The sequence below is a fragment of the Globicephala melas genome, chromosome 5 (assembly GCF_963455315.2).
Source record: "Globicephala melas chromosome 5, mGloMel1.2, whole genome shotgun sequence".
In the NCBI taxonomy this organism is placed as follows: domain Eukaryota; kingdom Metazoa; phylum Chordata; class Mammalia; order Artiodactyla; family Delphinidae; genus Globicephala; species Globicephala melas.
In genome coordinates this window covers 38,138,075-38,150,084 of record NC_083318.1, presented here as the reverse complement: position 1 = coordinate 38,150,084, position 12,010 = coordinate 38,138,075, and the positions used below count along the sequence as shown (strand labels likewise).

Genomic DNA, 12,010 nt, shown 5'->3' with positions numbered 1-12,010 from the left:
TTCTATGTAAGTTTTCATTTGAATGGAGAATTCAACCTCAGTCCACTTCCACTTCAAGCCCTTCCAATACCAAATACCTTCCAATGAAATATTCTATATATTGGCAAGTTCAAGGATGAGTTCCAAATTTAATATTTTTTATAATATTATTGAATATTCAACATTCAAAGCAATTTTTATAGCCTCAGGGAGAAGCCAGTCCCAGGAGCCACGGTTACTGCAGAACACATGGGTTACAGTTTCCACTAACCATGAACAGCTTACTCTTAATAATCAGAGATTACTTGGATGAAATTATAGCAGTTCCGCTAGACTTCTAATGGTCCCCTATCATTTTCCTTTTGCAACCTGCCCAAATTCTGTGACGCCTTTACACAGTTCCTCATCATCAGATGAAGCCTGAATTATCTCACATGTCACAAAACCAAAGTCCTCAAGAGATTTCTCTTGCCATTACCAGGTAAGGAGCCAGGAATCCCTTGCTGGGTCCCAGCTTGGGGGTCAGGTTATGTGTTGTCTGGGATGATGACTCACAGAGGCTTCCTGAGAAAGAGAAACTCTGGCCTTTCATAATGAGGCCCAGTGTTGAGGCCCCAGGGAAACCTGTGAATCATTGTTGTTGTTGAAGTTAATAACATTGTTCTTCCTGCACTTTATAAGCGATTGATTGCATGTTAGAGACGATATTTGAAAACATGGATATTAAGTAGGGAGGATTAACTGGAATGGAGGCTAGTCAACCCTGGAAGAAAAGTTGGCTTTTCTAACTAGTCTCAGTGGATGACACACAGAAACTGACGATTACTTTGGAAAAGCACTTTATAAATGGCCAGGGGTTGAAAATGCCATTATCTGATTAAAATCTTGCCTGATCAGGTTATTGTGACAAATGTCATCCCAACAGAAGAGTCAAGGAGACTAGTAAGGCTCAGGCTGGTGATTCATTGGCCAAGGTCACGTACATTAGTGGTAGCTTCCTTAACATACAGTCTCCAAAATTAGTGCTATCAGACCCTCGTGACCCCAGTCTGACCAGTGGCTCCAGCTCAGTTCATGTTACTCTCCACCGCCTCCAACACAGGACACTTGCATGTGCTATTCCTCTGCCTATAACAGCACACCACCATATTTCCCTCTCTCCACCCTCTCCCTACTTGGAAAACTCCTCTTTATCCATCAGACCACAGCTTAAAGCCACCCTGAATACAAGAGGTAGTTCTGACCCATTCCCCAAAGGGAATAAATGAGGCCTAGAGAGACTGAGTCTCTTGCCATTGAAATCAAGTCCAACTCCACTCTTCAGTAGCCCATGATGCCTACACTGACTTGATTTTAAAAATGCAGCCCATAAATCTTGACTTTCCTTAGTGCCTGCCCACAGTTAAGGTGCTCTTTTATTATTTAATAATACGCTGTTTGTGATGGAATAGAGTATTGCTTAAGAGGGAGCCCCTGGAATCATACTGCCTGGCTTCCTCACTTACAAACCGTGTGGCCTTGGGCAATGTCACTCACCTTCCATGTGAAGCTGAGAGCAGGGCCAGACCTGTTCAACCTGCCCATGTGCCCGCTAACCACCAGCTCTCAATGCCATTGCCAGGCCCTGTATGTCAGGGGCATGGTCTCCATCCCCCACTCCCTTCCTCTCTCTCACTTTCTTGTCCTATTTCACACCTTCAGCAACTTTGTTCTCAGTCTTTGATCTGTGGACATTAGGACTGCAGTTTCATAACTCTTATTAGGCTGTTTTCAGTTTAAGACCCAATCTGACACAAAACTCTTGCCCATACAATAAGTACATACTCTTTCTTAATGTAATTTTCTGAAAGGAAACAAAAACACATCATATTATAGTGAAAAGATGAGATTTTAGTTGGGCCCACATCTGTAGTAGTTGTTATTCAGTGTGGTTTGGCTTCTTTTGTTTGTTTGTTTAATTGAACAAAGTCTCCTGATTTTTCTTCCTCTCTTAACTGGCTGCTTCTTCTAAGTCTCCCTTTTAGGCTTTTTCCAAAACTGAACTCTGAATGTTGGTATTCCTCAGATCCTTCTGATGTCCTTTTTTCTATCAGTAAGAGTGTAGGCAGTTCATCCATCCCTACAGTGTCAAGGGTCAACTCTATGTTGATAATTACTAACTCTCTATTCTCTGCCCCAACCACCCTTCCTAGCCCCAGACCCATATATCCAGCTACCCAATGGGCAGTTTTCCTTAAATCAGTGACAGATATCTCAAACTCAGTGTTAGAAACTGAACTCTTCATTTCTACTTTCATTTCTGGACCAACGCTCTCCTCCTACAAACTTTCTCACCTCAGTAAATGGTATACTGTCTTTCCCATCTTCACTCTTCCCATCCAAATCATTAAAAACTCCCAAAATTCTCAAATCTCAACTCAAAATGGGTCTTGAGTCTATCCATTTCTACCCATTTCCCCAGCTCCCAACATAAACCAGCCACCATCAACTCTTGCTTAAACAGTAGCCTTCTAATGAAACAGTAGCCTTCTAATGATACATCTTCATACCCTACCTTCCATCCATAAGGAACTACTTTCTGGTCTCTTGAAGAATAAGCCATGTTTTCTTGCCTCTGAGCCTTTGCACCTGCTGTTCCCTCTGCCTGGAACACACCGTTACTCCTCACCAATCTCCTATTCACCTTTCAGAAGTCAGCTCAGTTAGCATATGTCCCAGCAAGACTTTCCTGAGAATCAAATCTATTTTGTCTGGATTGTGACCTTCTTCTGCTACCACAGGATCTTCTGCTGTGCTCACCTCAATTGTGGTGTTTACCCCAAATTGTGATTATGGTATAATCATGTCTTCCCTCCATAAATTAAGCTGCTTTAGGATAGAGGCCATGTCTTATTCATTTGATATCCCCCAAAACATATCACGTACTTGGTAAATGCTCAATAAATGTTTATAAAATGAAAGAATTATTTCTATTTCAGTTTAGGTAGTTTTTTTTTACTTATATTTTTATAAACTTTGTACACAAAACCTAGAATATCCTCAGAGGATATCCCTATTCTCTCAATATTTTCTAAAAATCCTGAAAAATTAGGGCAGTGAAATTTTGCTATCTGTGATTATTTTTCCAGATATTTAAAAAATTGTACACTGGCTCCTAGTAAAGGGATCCTGATTTTAACAGAATCGAAGGCTTAGATAGCAGGAGAAGTCTAACCAGTGATGACAGCACAGTGTGGTGGTTCAATGATCTAATGGCATTTTTATCTACCAAGCAAATCATAAGACCCCAGGCTTCCGTGGAAATAACAAAAACCAGATATGTACTCAGTTGATTTCATTGGTGCTGGAAAAGGGCTAGATTTCATTGAATTAACCCAGAGGCTTTGTTCAATTGTACAGTCGTGGCATAGAACATGCTCCATGTAATTAGATTTAACTGTAGGAGCAACTAAAGTTTAAAATGACAATGCCAACAACAATACAAAATGAACCAGAAAATCAGAGCTGCATGTTACACAAAGCCAAACATTAAGTAAAGCACCAAGTAAAGCCATTGGTAAACAGTCTTTTTTTTAAATAAATCTATTTATTTATTTATCTTATTTTTGGCTATGTTCGGTCTTCATTGCTGCACGTGGGCTTTCTCTAGTTGCGGTGAGCAGGGGTTACTCTTCGCTGTGGTATGCGGGCTTCTCATTGCAGTGGCTTCTCTGTGCTGCAGACCATGGGCTCTAGGCACATGGGCTTCAGTTGTGGCACACAGGCTCAATAGTTATGACGCATGGGCTCAGCTGCTCCGCGGCATGTGGGATCTTCCCCGACCAGGGCTCAATCCCATGTCCCCTGCATTGGCAGGTGGATTCCTAACCACTGCACCACCAGGGACGTCCTAGTAAACAGTCTTTGTGTGTTTAGAAATGCATATCATTTTATTGCCTTTTATTATGCATATCATTTTATTGCCTTTTATTATGTTTTTATAATCCCTTTTTCTTTATCAATTTCCTTGTAATAATACACAATTTTCTTACCTAGCTCACATTAAGAAGGAATAAAATAATTTCTATTCTTTTCTTCTTTGCTATGGCTGACTCTCCTTCAATTGGTAAACAACTACTATAGAGTAGGAGCCCCATCCAGCTACATAGCATTTTCTATAGTGACTGTAGCTACAATGCAAGTCTAAATTCATAGCTTCCAAAAGTAAAGAATTTTGATGTGTGCTCACTGAAGTGACATGGAAGGAACTTATGTGGTTAAGTCGCTTTGTTCCATATCTAATGTTCATCTGTATTGAGAAAGGAAGGAACCAGCATTTTATCAACCTTACAAAACAGACAATTTTTCATCCAGTAAAATATAAAGTGCTCTGTAAATATGACAGGCCATGAGTACTGACCCAGCGTGGGAAATACTAACGTTCTTTCAATTGTAACATTTCCTTTAGCTCTTCATTCGTGACTCACAACCAGAGTGTACAAAACAGAGGTAAGAACACTTTATGAAATAATTATAGAAATAAGTAGGTTAAGTCATACACTGCTACATTCCTGCATCGTGACTTAGCTTTTGTGAATCTCAGAGTCTCTGAGCTGATGCATGTAGATATAATTCGCTTGTTTTCATTGATAGGCAGCATTGCATCGCATTAATATAATGTTTATCCATAGTTAAATACCATCACTTAGGTGTTTCCAGTTTTTTCCTCTTATGAATGTTAGTTTGTTGTGAACAATATCGTTGATGTCTTCCCCTGTGTATAATATGTACATGTTTTCCCAAGTACTTAATATGATAAGTTCTTTTTCTAAGAGTGAAATGGCCATGTCTTAGAATATTCCTCTCTTCAGTGGCACTAGATGTATTTTCCAAAGTAGATGTATCACTTTGTTTCATCAAAAGCGTGTGAGACCCCATCGTTCCCCATCCTTTCCAACAGTTGTTTTTTGGCAAACTTTTAGTTTTTGTCAATCCATTCGGTGTAAAATAACTTTATCTTAAGAAGAGTCTGTGAAATGGAGAAAATTAAACTGACCTCTCTTACTAATTGATTGTAAAGATAAAACTCAGAAGCATACCATGTCCATGGAGATATCAAAAGCAGCATATAAATATAGTGTTATATTACTGTTGATGATGGGTTTTGATATTGTTAGTATTATTTGGCCCAAACTAGATCTGTCATGTTCTTTTTTCTTTCTTTCTTCAATCCTATGCCATGGATATTCTGTGTTCAGGTCTAATCTTTTGATCTCTTTCTTCTGAGCCACAAGAGAGGGCTTTAGGGCTGGAGAAAGTGAACTCCATGGGATACAGTGGGAAGGCCGAGGGCTCTACTGACCTTGGTCCCAGTTCTGCCTCTCTGAGCTTCACCCTCCTCCATCCATAAAATTCAAATAATGATATTAACTCTCAGAGTTAATACACACACACACACACACACACACCCCACACACAGAGCCCTCACTTTGCACATAGTAGGCAACTGACACATTTTAATATCCTTCCTTCTTTTTTGCATTCCCTTTCCTTCTCCAGGGATTCTCCACCTAACTGATCCTGTGAGACCAAGAGTTTCCTCCCTGGCCTCCATCATGTCTTTATTTCTCTTCTACCCTATGCCATCTGGGCCTTAGGTTGAAAACTAATTTGGCCCATGTACACATTTCTAATAAGAGTTTCCCAAGAAAGAACTCTTTTTCTAAAGTGCGATGAACAAAGGGGGCTGTGATTAACCCAATGGCTCAATCCCTGGAAATTAAATGATAGGAACAGTAGTCCTAGAGGCCATATCTTGGTGTATGAAAATGAAAAGACTTGGAGTATCCAGGTGGAAGGTTCAAGGCCTGAATGGGCCCAGAAAGGGCTTTACTGATGGGGGTTTTGAGAATGGAAATGTTGCAGAGATAGAGAAGCAGAATCATAGATCAAAGAGGAATCCAGAGTCTTAACCTGAAAGACAAAATCTTGCACAAATAGAGAGTCGGGACCTTCAAGTTGGTGGAGGACTAAGACGTGGAGATCACCTTCCTCCCCATAAATACATCAGAAATACATCTACACGTGGAACAACTCCTACAGAACACCTACTGAACACCGGCAGAAGACCTCAGACTTCCCAAAAGGCAAGAAAATCCCCACGTACCTGGGTAGGACAAAAGAAAAAAGAAAAAACAGAGACAAAAGAAGAGGGATGGGACCTGCACCTCTGGGAGGGAACTGTAAAGGAGGAAAAGCTTCCACACACTAGGAAGCCCCTTCACTGGCGGAGACTGGGGATGGACAGGGGGGAAGATTCGGAGCCATGGAGGAGAGCACAGCAACAGGGGTGCAGAGGGCAAAGCGGAGAGATTCCTGCACAGAGGATCAGCGCCGACCAGCACTCATCAGCCTGAGGCTTGTCTGCTCACCCGCTGGGATGGGTGGGGGCTGGGAGCTGATGCTCCAGCTTCAGAAGTCAGACCCCAGGGAGAGGACTGGGGTTGGCTGCGTGAACACAGCCTGAAGGGGGCAAGTGCACCCCAGCTAGCTGGGAGGGAGTGTGGAAAAAGCTCTGGACCTACCTAAGAGGCAAGAGACCATTGTTTTGGGGTGTGCGAGGAGAGGGGATTCCTTCCCTGTCTGTCCACAGAAGGCAGAGCACTGCCTAAATTAGCTCCAGAGATGGGCGCAAGCCATAGCTATCAACTCAGACACCAGAGACAGGCATGAAACCCTAATGCTGCTACTTCAGCCCCCAAAAATCCTGTGTGCAAGCATAGGTCACTATCCACATGTGCCACCTGTCCCACCGACCCCAGGAGCCTAGCAGCCTGCCACTGCCAGGGTCCCGTGATCCAGGGACAACTTCCCCAGGAAAACACATGGCACTCCTCAGGCTTTTGCAACGTCACACTGGTCTCTGCCACCTCAGGCTCAACCTGCATTCCAATTATAACTACAGTACCCCTCCCTCCCCACGGCATGAGTGAGCCAGAGACCCCTAATCAGCCGCTGCTTTAAACCCATCCTGTCTGGGTGGGAACAGAAGCCTGAGGGTGACCTACATGCAGAGGTGGGGCCCAAACTAAAGCTGAACCCCAGGAGCTGTGCGAGCAAAGAAGAGAAAGGGAAATTTCTCAATGCAGCCTCAGGAACAGCGGATTAAATCCCCACAACCAATTTGAGGTACCCTGCATCTGTGGAATACCTGAATAGACAATGAATGTTCCCAAAATTGAGGCGGTATATTCTGGGCACAACTGTAGACTTGGGGTTTGCTGTCTGCGACTGACTTGTTTCTGATTTCTATGTTTATCTTAGTATAGTTTTTAGTGCTTTTTAGTGCTTGTTATCATTGGTGGATTTCTTTATTGGTTTGGTTGCTCTCTTCTTTTTTTTATTTTTTATTTTAATATAAAAGCAGCACATGCACCTCAATATCAAAGAAACAAACAACTCAATCCAAAAATGAGCAGATCTAAATAGACATTTCTCCAGAGAAGATATACATATTGTCAACAAACACATGAAAGGATGCTAAACATCACTAATCATTAGAGAAATACAAATCAAAACTACAGTGAGGTATCACTTCACACTGGTCAGAATGGCCATCATCAAAATATATACAAACACTAAATGCTCGAGAGGGTGTGGAGAAAAGGGAACCCTCTTGCACTGTTGGTGGGAATGTAAGTTGATACAGCCACTATGGAGAACAGTATGGAGGTTCCTTAAAAAACTAAAAATAGAACTACCAACAATACAAAACAAAGTAGAACTACCATATGACCCAGCAATCCCACTACTGGGCATATACCCTGAGAAAACCATAATTCAAAAAGAGTCATGTACCACAATGTTCATTGCAGCACTATTTACAATAGCCAGGACATGGAAGCAACCTAAGTGTCCATCGATAGATGAATGGATAAAGAAGATGTGGCACATATAAACAATGGAATATTACTCAGCCATAAAAAGAAAGGAAATTGAGTTATTTGTAATGAGGTGAATGGACCTAGAGTCTGTCATACAGAGTGAAGTAAGCCAGAAAGAGAAAAACAAATACTTCCTGCTAACACATATATATGGAATCTTAAAAAAAAAAAAAAAAAAAAGGTTCTGAAGAACCTAAGGGCAGGACAGGAATAAAGACACAGACGTAGGGAATGGACTTGAGGACACGGGGAGGGGGATGGGTAAGCTGAGACAAGTGAGAAAGTAGCACTGACATATATACACTACCAAATGTAAAATAGATAGCTAGTGGGAAGCAGCCGCATAGCACAGGGAGATCAGCTCGGTGCTTTGTCTCCACCTAGAGGGGTGGGATAGGGAGGGTGGGAGGGAGACAGAAGAGGGAGGGGATATGGGGATAGATGTATACTTATAGTTGATTTACTTTGTTATACAGCAGAAACTAACATAACACTGTAAAGCAATTATACTCCAATAAAGATGTTAAAAAGAAAATATTGCTAAAAATAAAGAACAATTAAGGAATGGAACAGCAGTGTTAGTGAAGTGGGACGGTCTTCAAAGTCATGAGTCCAGTCAAGTACCCTCTGGCTGGAGTGGATCATTAGTACTGGGGTCATGTAGATTGTTCTCTACTCATCTTAGAAAAAACAGGCTGCTTAAAGAAATGGCCTGGGGTGGACGAAGGAAATGTTTTGGCCTCCAGTGCCTTCAAATACCATTAATTCCTTTTTTAGTCAACAAATATCTCAATTTGCTATACAGCAGAAACTAAATTGTAAATCAACTATACTCCAATAAAAATTAATTTTTAAAAATATTTTAAGAACAACAAAAAAACCCCAAATATCCATCAAGCACATGGTTTATACCCCATTGGGCTGGGCCCTAAGTGTACAGAATAGAGACAGCCCCATCCTTTAACTACCCAGTGCTTGAACTCTGTGATGCTATCAGCTTACTGAGTGATGTTCATTCTCCTGGGTAAAAATTCACCCTTGGGTCACCAGTGCTTTGCAGAAATTAGATGTACAGAAAATAGCACACAATCCAGGCACACATAGAGTTCTGAGTCTAGTGGGCTCGCTAAAGCTTACTGGTTTTAAGTTGAACACTTCAGATGAGGGAGACAGTACTCTTCACTTAGACTCATGATAACTACTTCTCTGTCAATGTAGATATCATTATCCTTATCCAACAAATGAGAAAATATTCAGTTACTCTTGATAGCTAAGTTACTACTTGATAAACAGACTTTGCTCAATTCTCTGATAAATGAATTCAAGCTAAGCTATTAAGAGGCTAAGTAGATGGATCTCAGGACAAAAAGAAAATGATTTTGATATATTGGAAGAGAATCCAGAAAGGTTTGGTGATACTCCAAATAGTAACATTACTCTCTAAATTTGGGGTGGTGGATGATTTCTTTTCTCTTTTGTTTGTTTTAGTTTTTGTTCATTAATGTTTTCCTTTCTATCTGCATTTTATAAATGTTCTTTGAAATATATGACTCTTTACTTAGAAAATTATTTTTTAAATTTTATGTAAGGGTAAGGTTAAAATTTGCTAATAAGTATGGAGAGCTGCTTAAAACAATGGTTTTATTCTAAGTTTCAAAAGAAACATCTAGAGCTGTTTAATAACACTAACAGCAGTAGCATTTATTGAGTGACTAGTGTGGATCAGACACTGTACTAAGAGTTTTATATACATGAGAATTTTCAAATATTAGTAAATATTGATATCAGTATGGTTCTACAACCCATACCGTTTTTATTAGACTACCCTAATTTTATTGCCCACCTACAGATTGTTCTCTTTATTGTTCTTCCATCTACGCTGTGTCAACCTCTTTTTTAATGTAAGCCTCTATTCTCCAAGTAGGACAGTCCTATTTCTTGCAGTTATAAAACTCAAATGCAATGTTTTATATAAAGAAAACTTTCCAAAGATTACTGCCATTACTTAAGAACAAAATCAATTAAATACTTGTAGGGGATTACATACTCAGAATTTTATTCATTTATTAAGCAAAAATCCATCCAGGCCTTCAGGGGAAATAGCATGGCAAAGTTGTTTTTTTGTTTGTTTGTTTTGTTTTTTTTAACTCATTCTCTGAATAGACTACAAATGCACATAGCTGTTTCCAAATTCTTTTTCAAGTAGGATTTTTAAATATTCAAGCAAGGCCCTCAGAGTTGAAATATATTAAATCAGTTGCCACAATATCAAGAAAAATTCATAATCACTGAACTCTTATTACATATGCCACACAAACTGATACGAAACGCTGATAATGGTTATTTTTTTACTCTGAAGTATGTTCTTACTGTTTCAATCCATGTTGAAAAGATAGCTATGGCCATTTAAATAATGTCTTTATGTATTGATTCACTATGATTTAAAATAAAGTTGTTAAAGTCTTTTTTTTATATTTCAATAACTCTTTTAGTTTTCTCTTGGTTAGGATTTGCCTGGTCTATGGTTCTCCAACATTTCATTAGTGATCCTTTTGTGCCATTATATTTCAGATGTGTAATTAGCACAGACCTGGAATTTTTAAACCAATCTGCACCTGATTTTTAAGTGTTAAACTTACACCATTGATATTTATTGTAATTACTAATATTTTTTAATCAATTTTTATATTTTGTTGTGCCTCCTATTTGCCAATTTTATTGACTTTTTTTTCTTTTCCTGCCATATATTGGATTCATTTCTTTACTCCTCTTTTTTTCTCTTTCTAGAAAGTTATACAAATTCTATTCTTCCATTGCTTACCTTCAGTGTTTAGCTAAATAAATAAATAGTATGCTTGAATTTTAAAACTCTGAAGTTCATATCCTCTTCCCAACAATACAGCAAACTTAAGATGATTTTGCTCTGATGGTATGGATGCTGTACTGTGTTTGAAAATAGAGCTCTTTTCCTTATAAAATAAAATTTGAAAAGGCAGAAATGTCTTTAGCATTATTCCTATTTTTAGTCATAAATTGGTGAGTGAAATTAACTTACTATGATGAATGTAATTTCAACTTTAATTGATCAAACACTTATCTAAAACAAACATTTTGATACATGTAATTCCCTATATTCTTAGACTCCTCATTAAAAGCCACAAACCTTGGAACCCTTGAAATAGAACTTTCAATGTTGCAGGAGTATTCTTTGCTCTTCTTAGTAAGCCTACAGAGAAATTTGGCATTTTGATGACAAAGAGCAGAATAAATACATACATAACTTGTGTTACAATAACTGGCATATAAAAATTTGCTAATGTTTTATTTAGTATTTTGTCTCAAAAATATACTGTGTGAATATAACTATTCCATTTTTTTCAATGCTCTTATTAATCTACTAACCAGAACTATAACTTGGGTAAAAGACTGTTTTCTAGACTGAATTAAGACTAAATAGCTTATTATTCTGCCTTAATACTAATCACCCCTTTTCCATTTTATATGTTATTACTGTCTAATATTTTATTTTGATATTGTTTTTATACCCTCAAAGCCTTATAATTTGTATACACTTAATCCTTGCTTTAAATTACTAATATATTTATAAATATCTTTTTTTAAGTATTCCTTCTAACACCTCACTCCTTCCTTGTGGGCTTAATTTCTTGAAATTCATTTTTTATTAGTGTTTACTGGAATGACACAGTGGAAATGTTATTTTTATTGAAGTACGTAGAGAAAATACCACATCAAAACTGGACAAGTGTTTCAATGAACTTTTTGTATTCTGTTACTTTAAAATCCATCGATCTATCTTCCCTTCTAAAGAATCTTTTACACAGGCATGATTTTGTAGCATCATATATTAGTCACTTGGAAAACAGTGGTTCACAGACCTGAGCAGTTATTTTCTATGTTAACTTATTTTAGTACATAATATTGTTTTAAATCACATTTGCACGTAACACCTCCAATCTCATCAGAAAAGTCAAACTGTGGATATGCTATTCAGTCACGGTGGCAGATACAAGTTTTTCCAAATTCCAGTTTGCACTTGAAAAGTCTAATTTTAAAATTGGCCACAAATACTACCAGTTGCTTTCCATGAA

General features: G+C 38.7%; 1 protein-coding gene across 1 annotated transcript in view; it reads left to right on the top strand.

Annotated features, from left to right (window-relative positions):
• Positions 1–12,010, top strand: part of CLNK (cytokine dependent hematopoietic cell linker) — a 179,857-nt gene that overhangs the window by 150,669 nt on the left and 17,178 nt on the right. The window contains exons 14-15 of the mRNA XM_030864219.2: positions 379–460; positions 4,427–4,467. Coding sequence (XP_030720079.2) covers positions 379–460; positions 4,427–4,467 — 123 coding nt within the window. The remainder of the gene's footprint in view (positions 1–378; positions 461–4,426; positions 4,468–12,010) is intronic.